This window comes from Vanacampus margaritifer, chromosome 8 (genome assembly GCF_051991255.1).
Source record: "Vanacampus margaritifer isolate UIUO_Vmar chromosome 8, RoL_Vmar_1.0, whole genome shotgun sequence".
In the NCBI taxonomy this organism is placed as follows: Eukaryota; Metazoa; Chordata; class Actinopteri; order Syngnathiformes; family Syngnathidae; genus Vanacampus; species Vanacampus margaritifer.
The window spans coordinates 4318448-4339961 of record NC_135439.1 but is presented as its reverse complement, the minus strand read 5'-3'; the positions used below and the strand labels follow the sequence as shown (position 1 = coordinate 4339961).

Here is a 21514-nt window from a genome sequence, read left to right as displayed (position 1 = left end):
TTAAACTTCGTTAGGCATCGTTAGAACGATTGGGAGCTCCTTGGCTGATTGAAAGAACGTCGGATGAATTTCCGGCTGGTCAGAAATGTGATCTCAAACAGTTTAAAAGGAGTTACCGACTAGATTTCTCAATCTGCAGGGATTATTTTCCCATCACTGGACACTGAGTCCACAGAGGGTGGAAATATTTTTATTTTTTTCGCGATTTGTTTACAGTTAACAACATTTTCACCGCACCGGTGACGTCTACAGTACGTTAGTGGAACTGCAACAATACAAAGGCAAAAAAAAAAAAACGGCACAAAAATAAAGGTTGGCAGGATTCTCACTTTAATCTAAAAATTGTCAATTCAAAGTCAGAATTCTCACTTTGAAGTCATAATTCTGAGAACAAACTGACATTATTCTGATTTGATTCTCGGAATTCTGACATTGACCTCAGGATTCTCTCTTTCACTCCTTCACGCACAGCCGTTTTCACTGAAGCAACCCCCTTCGCTCCTGGCTGTTTGATTGGATTTTGCAAGGCCCACAGAAGATTGTGTTCTATTGCTATAAAAATCTACCAAAAGAAAGAGTCTCTTCTTTCATCAGGAAAAAAAGTATATTTGTATCTCTTTCCGTTTTGCAGCAATTAGCTTTAGAATATAGCTAAATTTCATAATTATTCATAAATCTGTTTAAAACTGTGGGGAAAATAGCTTTTTGCAACATGGCCCTGGTTGATCTCTTATACTCTGCTGCCACCCGTTGGCCATTTTTTTGCAATAACTACCATTGCTTTAAGTGATCTCTTCATGTCAAAAGCCTTCTGTATGCTCTAGCATAAAAAAAAACAGCAACAACAAAACGTATAAATCCGTTTTTGGGAGTGCACGACAAAGTATTAAAATTTATTTATACGTTTTTGGGTTTGAATGAGTTAAAATCAAGAATTTTTAGATAAAGGCAGAATCCTGCAACCTTTTTTTCCATTTACTGACCCTAATCCTCTGCCGTAGAATTATGCCTACTTGAAGCTAACAGAACCAAACGTACACAATCTTGTGTATCTTTGTTATAATCCAGTCCCGACCTGAGTATCGAACCCCAAGTGTGAACACAACCTTAAGCGGAGTACACACATACCGATAACCAGAGAGAATTTGAGAAACGATTATCCAGTGGTGTGTTAGGAGTGATCGTCCCTTCCCAATCCATTCAGGGCACAGAATCGTAAATGTTAAACATGCACAATCTTCATGATTGCAAATTCTTATGTGGTGGTTAATGCCGACTCCATGATTGCGATGTGGGGAATTTTCAAATTTAAAATCGGTACGTGTGTAGCCCATTTTAACACCTGGTTGGTACCTTCTTCTTTTTCCCTTTGCCCTTCTTCTTTTTGGATTTTTCTTCTTTTTCTGATTCGGAGTTATCGCTCTCTTCTGCCTTTGCTGAAAGAAAATCAAGACATGTTTGAGTTGGTGCCAGCGATTGAAAAAGTGGAACGAGCATGCGGCAACCTTGCCTTTCTTCTTTGTCTTCTTTTCTTTGTCTTTGTCTCCCGACGTTTGGAACAAAGACGACGTTGAGCCGGCCGCAGACTTCTTTTTGGATTTCGTCGACTTGCTCTCCTCTTCGCTGTCGTCACTTTCCGATTTGGCGGCTGCTTTGGTGGGGTGTGATTAAGGACGCAAACGAGGTTAATTGACACCCTGACGCGCGTTGACTTCACCTTTAATGTGTGTCAGCTGTCAGTCACGGATGTGTTTTTGTAATCGCTTTTTTAATCACCTTTCTTTTTGCTCTTCGAGTCTTTGTTGCTGGTTATCTGGAACAGGGACGCAGCTTCCTTCTTTTTGTCTTTCTCTTTCGACTTTGACTTCTTCTCCTTTCCATCGGAATCCTTGTCTTCTGAGGAAAAAAAAGGAAAAGAACAATTAAGACGTTTTAATGAACGAGGGTGATCGTAATGTACTTTCTTTAATAAATCAAACTACAGGCTTTTATTCTGATTGCCATGAATGAAATTACAATTCTTTCTCTTCAAGCCGCTTATGGCCCAAAATCGGCGGTTCTTAACCCGGGTTCGATCGAAACGGAGATCAAGACGCACACAAATGATTTGTGATGATGTCACACCCTGCTTGGCCTATCTGTGCTGCCGGGAATTTGGTGCGCCAAGTAGTTGACGTGTGGCTGTTGTGATGGTAAATCGTGTGATTTCTTTATTAACTCATTTGCTCCAAAAAAACAAAACAATTTTAAATATTACCAGTGTCCCAAAAACGTATTCATGTGTTTTTTTTTAACTTTTGTTTTATGCTAAAGCATACAGAAGGCTTTGCTGCAGCCTCTGAACTGAAGAGAACACTTAAAGCAATTAACAGTTAATACAAAAAATGGCCAGTAGCTGGCAGCAGAGTATAAGAGATCAACCAGGGCCATGTTGTAAAAAAGCTATTTTCCCCAATGTTTCAAACAAATTTGTGAATAATGATGAAACTTTGCTATATTCTAATGCTAATTGCTGCAAAACGGAAACAGATACAATTTTTTTTTCCTGAAGAAAGAAGAGACTAATCTTTCTTGTGGTAGGTTCCATGTTTTTATAGCAATAGAATACAATATTCTGTGGGCCTTGCAAAATCAGTCAAAATCCAGTAAAACAGCCGGGAGAGAAGGAGGTTGCTTCAGTAAAAATGGCTGGGAGTGAATGAGTTAATGTAATCGTTTCATACTATGTTGAGCAAAAATTGAAAGTTGGTCGGACGAATATGTGCAATATAAATTGACGTGTTTAATTGAATGCATGGTGTCCCACAGGGCTCAATTCAGAGGCTTCTGCTCTTTTCAAAATAACAGGAGATTTAATTTATTTGTTTAATTTCACACTTTGGGTTGGCAGGCACTCCAGAGACGCACCTATTTATTTACCAGCACTTAAAAAAAGTCAATTTCCATAAATGTCCTCTTACCACTGATTTATGCTGTATTCAAATGTGTGTGTGTGTTTTTTAAATAGGAGTTCAAAACGCTGACTGAGGCTTTTAAAATCCTGGATGATTTTTTTTTTTACCAGTGTCAGTTAACAAAGATGAGGACAGATTTGGAACACTAATAACATTTGAGCATGAGATCCTGCTTTCTTTCCAGGTGTTTTTTTTTTTTTTGTGAGAGCGTTTCAGCAGAAGTCACTCACATCTGTCAAACAAGTTAATGTAGGTCTTTTCCTTCTGCAGCTAAAACGTTTAAGAGGCCGAGGCAGAAAAAGCGCTGACGGAGCGCTTTCTCGCTGTCTGATATGAATTGCAGATATACGCTGGCGGCGAGCAGATGTTCACAAGGTAACGCACGATGACACGTTTGACTTTTGGGACTCATGAATGAACGCCATCGTGAGGTATTATTACAATATTGTATTATATTGTAATAATAGTATATAACAACAACAATAACAACAATAATAATAATAACAGTAATATTGTATTATATTACTAATACAGTTATAAGATGTCGCTTGGTTGATTCTTTTATACTTTGTGGTGCAAGCTAACATTTGGGATATGAACAACAGCTCAAGTGTAGAAAAAAAAAGTGTAATTGTTATGATTGTGTTTTGAGTTTGGTTATGAGGTCATGATGTTGGTGTATTAAGCTTATGCAGTTAGCCATTGTATTATGGATATATTATGCAGTTACTATGTGTCAATGATGACCAGGTTTTGCCAGTTACTATGTCACTTATGGTGATAACGGGCTGGCGATGACGGTGTTTTATCAGTTACTATGTCCCCTATTATGATGTGATGATGATAATAATGTGGATGATCATGTTTTATCAGTTACTATGTCACTTGTGGTAAAACGTGATGATGGTGTTTTATCAGTTACTATGTCCCTTGTGGTGATAATGTGATGATGCTGATGTCGTTTTAGCCGCATTAGCCACTCTTAGTTTGCAAAGTGTATGCAGTTACTATGTTCCTTATGATGATAGCCAGCTCAAGATTTTATAGTCTTGGTTTTCCCCGTCGAGTGTTTTCTGCGAGGCCATCTGCATCAAGCCGTGTTCTCTGTTGTTTAAAAAAATATATTTTTGTGCATAAAAACTTTGAGGCTTTTCCGTCAAGTATTTTCTTCCAGGTTTCCTGCATCTATCCGGCTCTCTGTTGTTACTTTGTATTTTTGCCTATAAATACTGTTAAACTCCTGAGTCCTAATTCAGCACCTTATGTGACAGCAATTTCCATAATGTAGTGGGGATTTCTGTCATATATTCCACAACCACAATCAGAAAGTTATAAATAGTTATATAGATAAGAGCATAGTTAGAAAAGTTTTTACACTTGGGAAGGTTGTATAGAATGCCGCAGATTGCATTGGCAGCTTAGTTGACTGTGAAAATATTTCCAATCCGTTCTCCACATTGGGGCCATGTCAAGCGTGGTATTCGTGTTTCCTCCTCCCACCGCCATTACGCAATCAAACCATGTACGGTAATCCTATTAACAACACGTCAGCTGTGAGGTCACGTTGAGACGTTTTTGTTCTGGGTACCTTTCGATTTGGATTTCTTTTTTTTGGTGACGCTCGGGGACGGCGAGCTGTCTTTGGTTGTCTTCTTCTTGGTTTTCTTTTTAGGGGTGTCTTCCTCCTCCTCCTGTTCCTCGTCGTCGTCGTCTGTTACTGACCCTGCTGACGTTGATCAGACAAATAGACGATTTGTTGAGCCGCAAAGCACATTCAAAGCAACGACTGCGCTACCTTGCTTCTTTTTGGGGGCACTTTTGGCTTTCTTTTTCGTCTCTTTCTCTTTTTCCTTTTCTTTGTCTACTTCTTTGTTCTTGTCCAGTTTCTTTTTCTTCACCTTTTTCTCATCTGCAATGATGTCAGAAAGGAAAAATGAATCACCGGTGCCCATCTCCACCCCCTAAAAAGGCTTTTGTCGCTTTACTTTGCAAGACAGGACTCTCCTCGGAAGCCTCCTCGTTCTTTTTGATTTTGATCTTTTTGATCTTGTTCTCGCTGCCGTTCAGCTTGGCCTCGCTCGTGCTGTTGGCTTCGTCCTTCTTCTTCTTGGGTTTCTTTTTAGTGGGGTTTTCTGTCGTACATTTACAAAAATAAATGAATGGAGAAAACAACCCACCCCCAAAAATCACCAAATAAAAAAAGAATTGGTCGTGAAAATAGGAACTAACCATAAAAACGTAAAAGTAGCGATTAATCATTATCGAATCGATTTCCTTTTCATAACCCAATATCGGGTCATAAAACCATAAATAGATTATTTTTAATGTCTTTTTTCCCCCATAAATTCATGAGAAAATAGAATTTTAAACTATCTTGCTGTTTTCGTAAAATTTACAGTTCACATGAATTTCAAGCAATTTGCTTACATTTACAAAAAAAAACTGTCTTATTGCACTTCAACAAAATTCATCATCTTTTTAATTTATATTTTTAATTTTAATTACTATATCATTTGACCTCCGCATAATCTAATTTGGAATTTAATGTTTGTGGAGTTTTTATCATGTCCTTGATATTTAAGAATCAATGTTCCATAAATGTATGTATTCATCAAAAATGGATTGAATTTATTAAATTGACTTGAATAGGGCGAAAAAAAATCAAAATCTAATTGAACTGAACTCTTGTGAAACAAAATCAAATTGATTCAGGAAATTAGTATTGATTATCCAGCCCTTATAACAAAAGCTAAATAATAACACAATCAATGTGCATAGTAGATAAAAAATTTTTTTAAAAATGAATACGCAAAACAAAAAACAAATAAATATAGAAAATTTGCATACATCCACTTGGATTGTGACATTAACTCACCAATAAAACACAACCAGATCCAGGAATGCAAGAGGGGAAAAAAAAGTTACATTATCAACCCTACAAGTTATATGATTTTAATTATACAGTCAAACAGCAACTGACGGGAGAAGCTTTGTTGATATCCGAACGTGTGAGCGTGGAAGGTGAATTATCACTTCAACTGCTTTTACACTCAATCACAATGCCAGAAAAATCTTTGGCCCGAATGTAAACAAATGAAAACGATGAAGCAAAGATCTCCATGGTGAGAAACGAGGTGTCGCGGGAAAGGAGGTCAAGTGAAGACAGTGAATGTAATCCTGTTAGATTATGAGACATCCTGCATAGACGGTTTACGCCAGCGATCGCGCGATCCAACACTCGACCGCGTTACCACAGAGGATATAAAGTCTGCATACCGCTGTTCAAATACCAGCTTTTTATGATAGAAAAAATTTTTTTTTTTTGAGAGGGGAAGTAAAAATAAACGGAGATTTTGGTTGCACAAGTGTGCACACCCTCTTAAGACCGGGAATGTGTCTGCGTGCAGAATGAGCTAATCACATTTAAAGTTAAATGGGAGTCAGCACACACCTGCCACCATTTAAAGTTCAGATGTTCTAGTAGGCTTTTCGTAACATTTTGTTGGACTTTTCTTGCAGAAGCTTGAAGGTTTTGCACTAACATTGACTGCTATTTGGAACTTTTCATAATTCTCTCCGCTTGACTAAGACGTACTTTTCCCTACTTTCTCAATTTTTTTTTGTCATTGAAAAAAATGTATTTATTAGTTTGTAGGTCACATTAATGTAATGAATTTTTTTTAGTTTTTTAAATGATTTATTTTGGTATATATATATATATATATATATATATACACACATATCAGAAAAACCTAGTAATAAAGTACTTTATAATACAATAATAATAATAATTAGGGGTGTCAACCGATTAAATATTTTGTCGTAATTGATCACATGACTTCAATAGTTAACTCACGATTAATCACAAATTTGAGATCTGTTCTAAATGTACAGTGAAATGTACAATAAAATGCTTTTCTTTCATACTCTTATTAACATAAAAGTGGTTAAAAATGTTAAACTAATGGAAACATGGCCGTATCTTTTAGTCAGTGATGCAGTAATTTCATAATTATTCATAAAATTGAGTTAAACTTAGAAAGATGTACCGTACTGTTGTGTTATTGATTTGCGTTGAGGTCATTATTCTGCCACTAGATGGCAGAATTGCATTGTAAGACGGTGACGGCTCAGTCCATTTTTCTTTTTATATTAAGAGCTATTTAATCTTTAACATGAAGTAACTTGTGAAATTCTACACATTTTAAAAATTGTAAAACACAACTTGACCCCAGTCTCCGCAAATATATGCATTATTTTTTTACATTTATTACTACTAAATGTTGACGTGGACGTGTCTGCTGAGTTGCGACTGAAATTCCCCCAGTACAGGCTTTCCAAGTAAGTCATTAATCGTGCGTTAAAGGAACTTTCAATTAACTCAAAATGACTGACTAATTTTGACACCCCTAACAATAATACAATACAATAATTGATTTGATATGTTTATCAGATTTGTTCTGTGTATTCAGTTAGCAACATTCAAATACAAACAGATATGATCCTAGCTATACTGCAATCTACCGCCAAGCCCAGTCTAATAAAGTGCAGTGTTTCCCACCTGAGGGAGGTTAACGTTCTGCATCACTGCCAGGAAGTCATTTAAAGGAATCTCAATTTTCTATGGATGGTGACAAAAAAAAACGTTGATTTGCAGTCTTAGACGTACCTTTACCTTTTCTGCAGACATGTTGCGGCCTCTGACGGTTTCTTGGTCAATGTTAGAAAATAATTTTTTTTTTTTTAAAAAAAACAGGCTCCTCAGAGGAGATTGTGAAGAGCGAGAACGCGCTCTATGCGTTCAGCACATCTCCATGGGCAGAAAGTTGTTAATAGGATTTATGTGTAAAGCCATCTGCTGTGTAGAAACACGTCAACGGGCAAGACCAAGCGGGCCCGGCGGCGGGGGAGGAAGGACGGAGGGAAGAAAACAATTTGTTTATCGCAGGCAGCACGGTGACCCCATTTTTAACCCCCCCCCACCCCCCCTGCGGGCCACTGAAAAATATGAACGGCGGGCCACAAATGACCCCCAGGCGTTAGTTTGGACACCACTGTTCTAAACTGTCCATGTGTTGTATGTCTGCGTATGTGCAGTTATTGGCGAGCCAGGACTATGCAGTGGAAATTTGGAATAAATGGATATGAAATGAATAAAAAAAAAAAAAGGGAATAAATGGATATTTATTTACCTTAGTAGACACTTGTGGGGATGACACACTATCATCCTCCTCCTGTTCGCTGTTGTATGGACAGATTAGTGTAAAACAAAAGGCATGAATCATTTGTATTTATTAATTCATTTGAAAAGTAAGCTTGTCCAAAATTGTTTTCCATTAATTAAATTACGAAATACAATACTACATATTAAATATTTATACATCCCATTTTATTTAGTTCATTTATTATTCAAAATGATTTAACGGCATTTTTGTCTATTTCTAAAATGTATTAAATTATATAAGGTGTATGTTTATAGGCCCTATAATCTAATATGAATGAAATTGGAAACATACGGTAACCGTAAATAATAATTTATTGAACGTATTCAGTATTTATTATTATTGTTTATTTATTTTTACAATGACCAATTGATATGCATATTTAATTACCTTGTTTAATGTTTATTTATTTAATGCAGTTCATCTCAATTATTAGTTTATTTTTTTTGCACCCATTGCTCTGACCCCACAGTTTTTTTGAGCGGGAAAATACACACACACACACACCCATTGCTATGTACGTGTATGGTGGTCATCCACTGTCATTTCTTTTATTCGCTTTGATTTCATGACACTGCAGTGAAAAGCGACAAACACCTTTGAAATGTTACACGATAAAAACGAATCAACGAGGTTGCGGCTTGGCTCACGCACCAACCAAAAAGTCTAACGCCAAGTTCAACAGACGGCATTTTTTGGAGCTCACGATGTCGACACAAGTGTTACTTTCTCGGTCCGTGGCCTCCTAATGACCAGGTCAGCGTGTGAAACTGGAGCAGGTTCCGTAAGTCGCTTTGCGTGGCAACGGCAGGAAAAGATTTCCCTTCGCCGCTTATTGGTTTAGCACCACTTGGCGAGTTCTATTGGAAAGTGGTGTGGTGTTGTGTAATTTTTTTTTTTAAGGTGTGTGTGGGGGGGGGTATTATTATTTGATTCCATGCTGAATATGCAACTTTGCAGTGCATTACCAACTTTTTTCTTTGACCTCCTCCAATCAGAGACCAATTGACGGTGTTTTTGTGTGGCTTCCACTTAATAATGGCAGCGCCAATAGTTTCACTTTTTCCCCAAGTAAGTTGATCCTTAAGAGAGGTGTGTTTTGTATGCATGTTGTGATCAAGACTATTGCTAATTGGTTGATTATGCTCCACTACGTCAAGTTGGTAAGATATCAAATATTTCACTCAATAAAATGCACAATATTGCAAAACCTTTATATTGTGTGTGTTTTTAGGCCTCTATATTCTATTATCACATTTTTTTTAAACTGTCAAATTAAAGACTATTTATTTCCCTATCTATATGAAAAAAAAAATATGAATATGGCTGTTAACATACCTGTCATGTGTCCAGGCCTCTCTCACCGTGTGACGCTGGGCCGACATGGCCGATGTGTAAGGAGCCAAAATGAACGCCAGTGGGAGGCTCCACCATAAACATTTCCAGGGGAGTCACATGACCCTTCAGTCTGGATTACGTTAATCAGCCGCTCGCCATCTGCCAGCATTTGTTTGCTAAATGGGAGGAGAACAAAATGAAATTGTTGCTCTTGGGAGGAATTTGTGAGGCATGTTGAGCAGCAGGGAGCACTGTTGAGACACTTTGCCCCTGCTATGAATGCAATGAAAGGGACAGAACACTGGCCACCAAAAACAAAAATGCATCAGTGATGATTGATATTTGACATGGCAGAAAAAGGGGAGGAGCTAAGACTTTGGGAGTTGGTGGTTTGGCCAGTTTTACCCGATATTCTAATTTATTGAAATGCTCCTACATGACCATTATATAGCCATGGTGATGTTTATTTATTTATTTATTTTTTTTTATTGTGGCCCAAAACTAATACATTTTATCTGCAAAACACGTACCTAAGCAAGCTAGAAATCAAACATGAAAGCGTTCCATCTTTTGCTCCAGTAAACCACTTGCTGCTGTATCTGTTCTCTTTTACAGTGTAAAACAAACATGCCACTTCTCTGAGAAAAAAAAAAAAAAAGTGTAATAGACTCCTTTGTCCACTAGAGACTGCTGTAGCCCAATAGACAATGTTTTTAAACAAGAAGAAAAAATAAACAGGAGGAAGTAACTGAGCAAAATGAGGTACAGTACTGCAATTTCATGTTCTTACGGATTCATAATTTCATTAGCTAGTTTAGTCTTTTTTTTAATATATATATATATATATATATATATATATATATATATATATATATATATATATATATATATAAAGTGGCTGGTTATTCTGTACTGTACTCAAATTCAAAATCATTCATTGAATTGAAGTCAGAAATTCTGGATTTTACCCAGCCTTGCCGTAAGGGGAGACAAACCACACGTCAGCTGTTTTTTTTTTGTTTTTTTGTTAGAAATATGGCCAGACGGCAGCGACAACCATTTAATTAGGTCACAAAGTCAAAACTGTTGCGTTATGAGGAGCGGCCTACTGGTTTAAAAAAAAAAAAAAAAAAACTGGTAAGGACATTACCTGGCTCGCACTGTAAGTTTGCGGTGAATCATCAACTTGCAGGCAGTGAAGACAAACAATAAACATGCAACAGGAAGTATCCATGTTTGCTGAATCGACAGTATGCCCAAAGAGGAGGCTTGTTTGAATAAGAAACATGCCCGGGCAGCACAGAGGTGCGAGACAAGACCTGGCAAGACAACGCAACATTGTCTCTTGGCTGCTAAATGCCACATCATATACAGTATTACTATAATTACCGTTAAACAATGGAAGCAGATCCTCTCATTCCCTTTAAAATGAGCTCAGGGGAGGAGGCACATGGTCCTAACCCGAAACGTAACGAACATGCTAGAGTCTATGCGGGGGATCAACGTGCTTTCGGGCCCCAACATCAGCTGAGATCCAGCTCATGAAATGATATCAAAGCAAGCTGCGTATGTCCTATACATCCTGTTGACACTAATATACTGACATACAAACTCCACCCTCATATAATCGCACTCAGCGCGTTCCTGCCTCTGCATATATAAAGTTGTTTTGTTTGTTTTGTGCGGCGGTGACAGATGTGTTCTCAAGTTTCTGTTTGCCTCATCTCGTCTTCAGTGGACCATCAGGGTTGGCTCGGCAAAGCAAAAAGTTCCCCCCCTTTGAGGCTCCAGCGAAATCTGTGTGCGCTAAATGCACATTAGCGAGGGCTGTTTCTTGTTTTTGGAACAATAGCGATAGCATTTCTGTAGTAATGAAACGCATTACATGCTTTGCTTGTCCTTATTGACCTGTTTTTTGTCAACAAAAGATTTGGATCTCCTGTGATTGCTGCAGGCTTCGATTATAAACAGACTCCAGTGGTATCCATTTACTTTTGTCTCGTAATTGCGTTTGTACAAGATGCTTAAGGAGGAACGTTTTGTTTGGTCACATTGTTACATCCCGTTTTCTTTTGGGGGTATTTGTGTTCGACCAAGATCTGCTTTACTAAGAGGACACTTGCGGGTAAAAACTCAAAAGTAGTCAATCAGACGTGGCTTTCGTTGGGACGGTGACGGCGTTTTGGGGGCTTGACAAGAGTGTTAAATTGATCAGTCTCAGTTTTAGTCCAGTTTCAATCACGCTTGTTAGTTTCTATAATAGTTTGTCAACCTCATCCCGTTTTTTTTTAGTCCATTTTTAGTCGACTATAAATCTTGTATTTTAGCCTTTATTTTAGCCGAAGAAAACATAAATATATTCGTCTCGTTTTAGTCAACAAGAACTGTCAACATTTTAGTCAATCATTTTACCCCTATAAGTTATTTATTTATTTTTTATATTTATATATATTTCACATAAACTTTCCTCTCATCTTTTGGATGAAAAACGACTTCACACACATTTACAGGATATCAACAAGTGGCTACTATGGCTCCACGGTATAAGCAAGTTAGCCAGCATTAGTTAGCGGTCGACATTATTGTTGAAACGTTATAGCCATTGGATTAATATTACTTTGTAACTTTAATTTACTTTTTTTTTTTAACCTTTCACCGTGAATCCACTTCCTGTCAGTCCTATGTGTTTGTGCATGTTGCACTCGCTAGCTGCAGATTTGAAAGGGGGGTGGGGGTGGGGGGGAGGGGGGGCTCACTGTGTCACAGTGACAGATTAGCAGAGACAAGATTTTAAAAAAATCATATCATTTTCGTCTCGTCTTCATTCGTCGACGAAAATGCACAGACCTACTGATTTAGTCCCAGTCATTGTTTATTAACTCTTTGACTGCCAAAAACATTAAATAACGTTTAGTAAAATCCTAGGGAGGAGTGCCAAAGACGTTAAAAGGCGTTTGTTTCAAAACAGGTGAAACTAACCATTTTCTATTGTTGATTACTGAAAAACGGAATAAGGTAGAAACAAACTTTTTTTTTTCTGATGAAAGATGAGAGTCCAATCTTTCATTTGGTAGTATGTGTGTTTCCATAGTCCAAACACATAATATTCTGTGGACCTTGAAAGATCAGTCAAAATGCTTAAATCGGCTGGCACCCACGGCATCCCTTTTCTGAAAACGTCTGGCAGTCAAAGTTAATGAGGGTTTTAGTCTAGTCTAGTTTTAGTCCGGTGTTGACAAAATTATTTTTGTTTAGTTTTCGTTGACGAAATTACGCAAAAAATTTGAAAGAGTCCATCCATCCACTTTTGTGCACTACCAAAATCTGGAGCTGGTTCAGGATTTGCAAATTTAAGACTAGTTTAGTCTACGCTAAACTGCTACCATCTCCCAGAAAAAAAAAAGAAAAAAAAAAAAACTGCTACCATCTTAGCTAACTACCAGGCACGCCCACAGAAAGGGTGCTCGCACCTGAGCTTCGTCACAATTCGACTTCCTGTGAACGTGCATGCTGTTTTATTGTGCTTTTGTATACTTGACGCACTTGATACAGTCGCTAAACCGGCGGCTACAAAATGAAGGCCGGGCCGCCCGGAAACAAGGCCCGAGACGAGACGCAAAGCTGACGCCCGCCAGGAAGCTGAGCTGGTCGTGCGTATTTCCTTTTACCGCTGACGCTCCGTCACAAAGTCCCCCGAGAGTGAGTGGTCACTTCCCGGCGTCCCCAAGAGAGAAAAAAAAAAGAAGGAGGACTGGAGAGCAAGCAAGAGAGAGAGCTGCCTCGTCACCCCTGTTTCTCCTAAATAAGCAGTGATCTGTTGAACCGCTGCCAACGGAGGCTGGCCCAAACCCTCGCAGCGCAACTTTTACAAGCCGAGCCTTCGCCAGCGGGAAGGCAAAAAGACACAGATGCTTGTGAGAGAGGGAGGATTTTTTGCTCCTCTACTTTCTTTCTGTGGTTAAAAAAAGGAAGAAAGCAAATCATTTGAGGACGAAGGGAGGATATTTTACGCTGACGTCACAGAGAAAGCTGTCTTGGATATCGCCTGAGGAAAGACGACTAACACATGGTGGACACACTTCCGATTAAAAAGGAGTCTTTGAAGGTTTGTTGTTTGTTTTAATGCTTGTGTTTGCTTTGCTCTTTTTTTCTCTGCCGTAAGATCTTGCTGGATTATAAGGTTCACCATTGTCCTCGATTGACTCTGCTGGCAGGAAATCTTGGGGTTAAAAAGAAAGAGAAAAAAAAGCACCCAGGCAGGTGCAGGACGACTAAAAAAGACGAGCAGCCAAGAATGGGATCTGCCAGGCATGGACTACCTGGGAAGGTTGCCAAGTGCTGACAAAAGGCTTAGTGAGGAACAAGTCGTTTGCAGCGAAACGCGCCGGGAAAGCGTTTGGACGGCTTCATCCGGAACGCCGTCAAACCTCGTTGCCGTCGCTGTAAGTACTCACTTTGGATTCTTTTAAGATGCCTTTCCTCCGTCCTGCTCTATCCTGTAATCCCGCAAACAAATGAGACGTCTTTGTGAGGACAACACGGCCCTAAGCCGAGACCCCTTTTGAAGTCGCCCACTGGCTCGGGGATAGCATCCGCTCGCTTTGAGGGTACAACGCCAGCCGTCTTGTGATACTTTGCGACTTCTTCCCTCTTGATGCAAGCGGCGGCAAAAGAGAAGAAGAAGAAGGGCACGGCTTCCACCGCTCGGCTTCTTTTATCATCTCAAAGCGTAAAAAGCATTCCTTCCCGCTTCTTTTGAGGTCTGCGACATCGTGGCCTCATTTTTCTATACGCTCACCTACAAGTATTTCCTATTTTTTTGCTTTTGTTCGCATTTCGATATTTCTCTTGTCGCATCTTTTAATGGCAGTGTTCGGGTTGCGCCGAAAACAATGCGGCCCCTTCGTACCCATGTCTACCCTCACGTTTCCGACAAGCTGGGGACTTTGTCCTATGTGATGTTTTGAGAGGGGGGAAAGAAGTTTAATTATTTGTGGACGGGCTTGCTCGGCTTTGGAAACTGGAGCTGAAACGGTGCTTTGACGCATTATTTACGTGAAAATCGTCATTAGGTGACGGTTTGTTGTGTAATAGACCTGAATTATCAAGGCTGAAAGCTTGTGGTGCCTTAGGTTGGATTGCCGATTTAAATTGAATGCATATATCCGTACATTTCAAGTGAGACACATCCTATTTGCCGTGTTTATATTTACGGAATGCAAAAAGCAACTCACATGAGCAGAAGCCCAAAATGCATGGAATACACGCCCCACCTTGATTTCAATGAGAGTGACCTCCACATTAGTCAACCGGCCACCGTCAGCAAGAACTTTTTGTTTATTTAATAATGGGTGCACCTCTAATGTAGCATATTTAGACCGTAAGTAATTTTCCATTTGCATTTTTTACTCAGGGATGTGATTTGACCAAAGTGAAATTATCTGAAAATTTAGCTGGGGGTCTGGGGGCACTCACATGACAAATAAATAGACAAAACAACAGCATAAATTTTCAATGTATATTGAACTATCCCATATAAAATGGCAGTTTTAGTCAACTCAAAATCAGTCACATTCAAAAACATTGGACTGCCTTTGCTTTTAAAAACTATCACTGAGAATATCATCATATCTAACTAATGTGATTACTAAGTTAACACATAAATAATGTTGAAGAGTTCAAATTTCATGAACAAATAATTGTATCATGACCAAATGAAAAGTAACTCATATTAGAGCATACCACAAATGTCTTTGTCATAGCAGAAGATGTTATCTGTCGGAGTCATGTGCATACACAATGAACTACTAAAAAAAAAAAAAAAATCAATTTTTTTTTTTGGGGGGGAGATAAAAAAAAGCGGAATTCCGCGAATTAGCGGAAAAATCACATCCCTGTTAATTAAATAATTTAGTTTAAATTTAAAATGTAATTTAATTTAAAAAATACACAATAAATAGGTAAGTAATTAAGTAAATAAAAATAAATAATAGATTAATAACACAAGATAAATTAAATAATAAAGGTCATAAGTAAATAAGTGAATAATTAATAAATTGTTGAAATTGGTTTGAAATCGGTTTCAATTTACAGCCGGTGTGTTTCACCGTGTTTATTTGTGTTGTTTGGACACACGATCCGAGCATTCCGTCAAGCTGGCATTGACAGGGTATATTCCATCCGTGCATTTACGCTGCACCCGCATTGGCAAATACGCCAGACGTATCGGATTTGTATCCACATTTGGAAGAGGCCTGATTTCAATCTAGCTATCCGATATATATATTTTTTTCAACTTACACTGCCATGATGCAAATCCGAAACTGTGTTTGGAACGGTGTCACTCGCACCATGCGCAATACTCTGCAGATGTGCACTTAAAACAATTTTAAGAGACAAATCACAAATGATGCTATTTATAGTGTTAGTGTAGAGTTGACGGGCGCGATAAATGTTCTGCTTCCTGCGAGGAGGCAAAAAATAAAAATAAAAAATAATTGCAAAGCACTGTTTAAACAGCTTACAGTATCAATTAGAAAGGGACAGCGTGTATACAATACTAATGAAAATATTTCATGATGCTAGTTTATATAGAAGGTGACTTATTGACATTTTTTAATTTACCATAATAAATTTGTTGAATTGTTAGCTATGGTGATATAAAACATTTAATGCATGTCGAGCGATTTAAACCTTTCTTTTTTTGTAACTTCTATTGTAGGTTTGTAATCTTAAGTGTCGCACACAATACTGAGTTATATATCAGGAAATAAAATAATAGGACATATTAGCATTTTTGTCGTACTAATTTTGTCAAATAACTAGCTATAGCCAATTAAAAAAAATATTGTTGGGTTTCAGCAAACTACTATGTGCTATATATTTGTTTTTAATTGGTGTCACGCACAATGCAATACAGTATACTGTACATACATCGTGTACCTCAAAAAAAGAGACCTAAAAAAATAATGCTGCCTTGAGCTGTTATTAAAATCCGAATAAAATGAATGTTCCGTTTTTACAGCTGTGCACAAATGCAGTGGCTGCGCTTCCAAACCCACATGAACCCGATCCAGATTGAACCAGAAATCCTTGTTTGCTGCATGAAGGGACTTGCAATGCAATGTAGATTGCAGCAACTCCTACTGTATGTGTCTAAAAAAAAAAAAAAAAACATCACACACATGCAAACGCACAAAACAAGTGCTTCAATGTCCGGTATGTGTTTTTAGTATTTGGTGTTGGACATGAGGGTGTGCTAAGGACGGTCGATTTGATTGTCTTCATCTGGTACGAACCGCTTCCCACGTCACTAAGCTGAGATCAAAGTCTCCTTTTGGGGTTTTTAGCACAAATACACACACAAACATGCACATGGAGCCCTTCCTGTTTGTCAGCGCCGCTGAGTTACGGCCCATAAACAACATTTGATCAGCCTTCTCAGATCGAGCCACACATCGGGCGACGACCACTTGAAACCGTTGCAGCAATGAGCAACCAATTACCAAATGTAGAATGTGACGTTCTCACTATGTGTGTGCGTGTGCATACTAGCCATGTGAAATCCATCTTGAGATTAACATCTGGATGGGCCAGATGTCCTCTTAATGTCTTCACATTTATCTTAACCTCAGCAGGTTTTTTTTTTTACGAAACTAAAACACCCCCCAAAAAAAACACGTAATGTTCTTTTTTCTAAATCTACTTTTTTTTTTTTTTTTTTTGCACACACTCACACAAACATGGTCTCCCGGGCGGGGAAGTGAATCCGCGCCAACCTGCATCGTAGGCAAGTGACTGTACCACTTCCGCCACCTGGAGCCCTTTTCTAAATATACTTGAAATACTTAAACTTTCACATTTTTTTTTTGTTTTAATGTCAAAAACACGGTTCAGATGCTTCCGAGGGTCAGTAGCATCGCTTATAAAGTTAACTGAAAATTAAAATGGTTTTAGATTTGCTTTCTATCGGCTGTCCGATTTTTAAAAAGGCCGATACCGATATTTGTCAAAATGCCCAATATCGGCGCAATATTGGCCATTTTGTCTATTCCTAGTTATTACTCAACTAGACATGCTGAGGAGTTCGTAAAGTAGCAGGGAGATGAGAGAATCCCAATTCGGAACCCCTTTACTTAATACGGCACAAACACATCCAGACTCCATCTCCAGCGGCCTCCACTTTAACTCATTCAGTGCCATTGACGGCTATAAACGTTTTTAAAAAAATACTTTAAACTGGGCTGGCAGTGAATGAGTTAAATTGAGTTTGAGACCCCTAGATGGACTAGACTCTAAAAAAGCAAAACATTTTCTTAGTTCTCTTGAGGTCGTTTGGTGCCAAGAAATCCGGGACGTTGCCAAGCTGCATGTCAATGAGGCAAAATAAAGGGCTGAAAGAAGGGCTACGAGGGCGCAGAATGAGGCTGCCAGATGCTCCTCGTAATGTCTGGAGCTGACACTTGCTCGGGGAAAGTCCACACAATGGACCGGTGCTTTCTTCATCATCTGGTCTGCCGGAGTTTGCAACTAGGAGGTTTTGATGCCTTGCTCAATGGCAATGCGGTAGTCCTTAAAGAAGACATCCAACATCTCTCCAACAACCAATCCAGCCTCCACAGTCCTTAGCAATTTTAAATAAAAAATAAAATCATTTTTCAAAGCACTTTCCTATATCGTCAACCATTTTAGATTATTTTGACTGACCCAAAGGATATTGTGTTCCACGCCCAAAATCAGCTGGGATGGGCTCCGACTCACCCGCCATCCTAATGAGAACTACAGAAAATGGATGGATGGATATCAGGTGGCAAGCAGCTTCATTTATTTATAAAGTCAATCATCCATCTTTAGGTTTTACCTTCTAATGAATTCAACATCTCAATCATGGCGTGACCACTCTCTCATGACCTTGTGCCATTTCTTTCAGTCCCCCCCACCTCCCGCAACAACGAGCACATCCCGCCGCAGCCAAAACATTTCAATCACTGTCGCCACGAATTGGGCCAAAGTGGAATCGGGGGCGATAATGAACGGCCTAGACGCTTTTCAGCCACGGCTGTTCACATGCTAATTTATGCAAAGAGTCCAAAGCCCTTTGCGCTGGTCCAGTGCCGGCCGACTGTACCCGCACATCTAAACAGTCGACAGCGACAGAGTTGGAAGCAAAATATAATTGTGCTTGAAAGTTTACATACCTTAGGGGTAGGGTTATTATAGTTTGGGAATTTTCATTTTAGTTCGTGTTTATTTTCTTTTGAGTTTTTAATAAAAAAAAAATTTTAATTAGTTTGAATTAGTTCTGAGGGCGGTTGTGGGAGTTTTTTTTAATCAGTTTTTGTTATTTTAAAAATGCTTAATTTTAGTTAGTTTCAGTATTTGTTTTTGTTTTAAAAAAACATGTTGTATTACTTGTGTGCAATTTTTAATAAACACCTTAATATTGAAAAATAAATATACTTAAAATCACATTTAAAGTAAACCCCAAAAGCTCATGTATTAAGTTGATTACCAATGACTAAAAATGAAGGACATTTTTGCGATAATTATAGTTAGTTTGAGTTAGTTTTGTAAATGTAAAATGTAGTTTCAGTTATTATAATTTTTTTTTTTTTTTTAAGCATTTTCGTTTTTTATTTTATTTTGTTAACGGAAATGTTTTTTTGAATTCTAGTTTTAGTTATTTTGTTAGTTTTCGTTAACTAAGATAATCTTGCCTAGGGGATCGAAACTTATGAGAACACAGTACGGTGACAAAAAAAAAAAAAAACTGGCAATAGTTTTGATATTTTCAGAGGTTGAAGTTGACATGAGTCGAGATGTGCATGCAAATTTTGGTGACCATTCATAGCATTTTTGTGTCATTAAGTGAGATTTTGTTTTTGTCAGTGTTTTAAGTGGAAAAAAAAAAAAAGTGGCGGTACTCCCCTAATTCCACTATATATATATATATTATTTTTCTCTGTTATTCTGTTTTAAAAAATATTGCAATTTGAGGAAATCGTCAACATGTGGTTCCCTGGATATATTTTGCCACATTATTTCACTGACAAAACCCATCAAACTAACCATTTTTTCTTCATCCATAGATGAACAGACGCCACGTGATCTTCCGCCTTCCCTCTCTTCTGTCCTTTCGGCTGAGGTAGTAGATTGAATAGTTGTGGGGTTTGTGTCCCCTCTGAGATAACTATACAATCTACTGTCTTTGCCCGTGAGACAGCTGGCTCGGCGACAGGGTGGACAAAAATACAGCAAACTGAGCCAATCCTCTCTTGGCACTAAATTTAATGGTGAGTGGAGCCTAGCGAGGTGAGGTAGTAGGTTGTACAGTTTGTGGGATGCAGCTTGTCCCCCCAAGAGGCGAGAACTATACAGTCTATTACCTTCCTTGAGGGGCACAAAGTGAAGCTGATTGCATGCTGTCATCACTGGGAACAAATACTGTTTTTGTGCAGCCTTTAATCTGCATCATTTTGATCATATTGTTACTCAACCTCATGGGGCTGACATTTGTCAGAACAGTTGGCCGTTTCAAAAATAAATAACAAAAAAACAATGTGGTTTCAGTTTGTTAGTCAGTGTGTGAGTATGAGAAATTAGGGTTCTATTTTGACCGCAAAAATGCACATATGCAATCATAGCAGGGTGAAAAGAATGAGGAAGTGTATTTAAACTTAGTTCCTTCCTCTCTGCGCACCACATTATGACTGTTATGAACCAAACAACAGCACTTAACCAAAATCTTTCTTCTTCTTTTTTTTTTTTCATTATTTCTGTGATGCAGAGGTGGCAAATCCAGGTCCAGAAAGTAAAAACCCTGCCACAGTTTGGCTTTAGCCCCTGATGCTAGCTAGCTAGCTCTCTAGCAGGTAAACGAGCACCATGGGAGCTAGCTAGCTAAAAACCCTGCCACAGTTTGGCTTTAGCCCCTGATGCTAGCTAGCTAGCTCTCTAGCAGGTAAACGAGCACCATGGGAGCTAGCTAGCTAAAAACCCTGCCACAGTTTGGCTTTAGCCCCTGCTGCTAGCTAGCTAGCTAGCTCTCTAGCAGGTAAACGAGCACCATGGGAGCTAGCTGGCAAGCTAGCGCCTGGGGCTAAATCAAAACTGTGGCAGGGTTTTTACTTTCCGGACCTGGATTTGCCACCTCTAGTAATCAAATCTGAGTGTTAAAAGTAAGGTGAAAACTGAACTATATGTACTGTTTATCTGCTGTTATTTCTGTTAGGGAACACTGATAGTCACCGCTTTGATGTGATAAACATATTGCTACAGTCCTAAAGGCGTTACACTGGCTCTCGGTCAGCTGTAGAATTAGTTTTAAAGTTCTGCTACTGGTCTATGAATCATGGAATGGTTTAGCTCCTGAATATATTTTTTTAAAAAAAAAATGTTAATTGAATATACTGTAAACCCATTAGGGTTCTGATGTCTGCAGAATCAGGTCAACTAGTGGAGCCCAGAGTTCAAAGGAATCATGGTGAAGCAGCATTTAGCTGTTATGCTGCACACTGAAGCTGTCAAGAGAAATTAAAGCCCCCCCCCCCCCCGACCAACATAGATAAATTCATTTTTTCTTAAAATCTTGTTCTTGCACTGTACGTTTAGTCATGTTAGTAAGTTACATTTTATTTCTTTACTTTGCTTTTAAATGTCTTTACTTCTTTTGTTAGTAAATTCTACCAAATGTTGCACTTTAAATTATGTGAAGCACGTTGAGTTACCTTTTGTATGAAATGCACTATTTAAATAAAACTGCCTTGCCTGTATTAAACTGCAACTACCATTTTGTCCTCAATATTATATAAGGTAAAAAAAAATAAAAAATCTCTGTGACACATAAAAATAGTCATGTCACGTCTGTCTACTTCCGATGAGTAGTGTGTGAGTAACAGTGAAAGTAATTCCACAGGCATGTGATGCACTCTGTGGAGAAGTGGAAGAGAAACTATCATGAGATGTGAAAGTTGGCACTTGAACACATGTGGAAGTTGAGCT

At 38.5% G+C, this 21514-nt stretch overlaps 1 protein-coding gene and 1 long non-coding RNA gene across 7 annotated transcripts in view; one reads left to right on the top strand and one right to left on the bottom strand.

Moving 5' to 3' along the window:
* LOC144056172 (tubby-related protein 3-like) overlaps positions 1–21514 on the bottom strand; it is a 34173-nt gene that overhangs the window by 6786 nt on the left and 5873 nt on the right. The window contains exons 2-9 of one of the 6 annotated variants that reach the window (XM_077572689.1): positions 9515–9690; positions 8147–8195; positions 4940–5069; positions 4750–4863; positions 4543–4680; positions 1777–1896; positions 1506–1648; positions 1354–1431 (exon numbers count right to left, since the gene is read on the bottom strand). In XM_077572689.1, the coding sequence (XP_077428815.1) occupies positions 1354–1431; positions 1506–1648; positions 1777–1896; positions 4543–4680; positions 4750–4863; positions 4940–5069; positions 8147–8195; positions 9515–9561 (819 nt within the window). In that variant the 5' untranslated portion in view covers positions 9562–9690. Of the gene's footprint in view, positions 1–1353; positions 1432–1505; positions 1652–1776; positions 1897–4542; positions 4681–4749; positions 4864–4939; positions 5070–7515; positions 7900–8146; positions 8196–9514; positions 9691–21514 lie in introns of those variants that run through there. The other 5 variants (XM_077572691.1, XM_077572693.1, XM_077572694.1 and 2 more) reach the window with 5 other exon arrangements.
* Positions 13691–20892, top strand: LOC144056175 (uncharacterized). The gene is made up of 2 exons (XR_013295013.1): positions 13691–13956; positions 19603–20892. It is a non-coding gene; the product is annotated as an uncharacterized LOC144056175 (long non-coding RNA).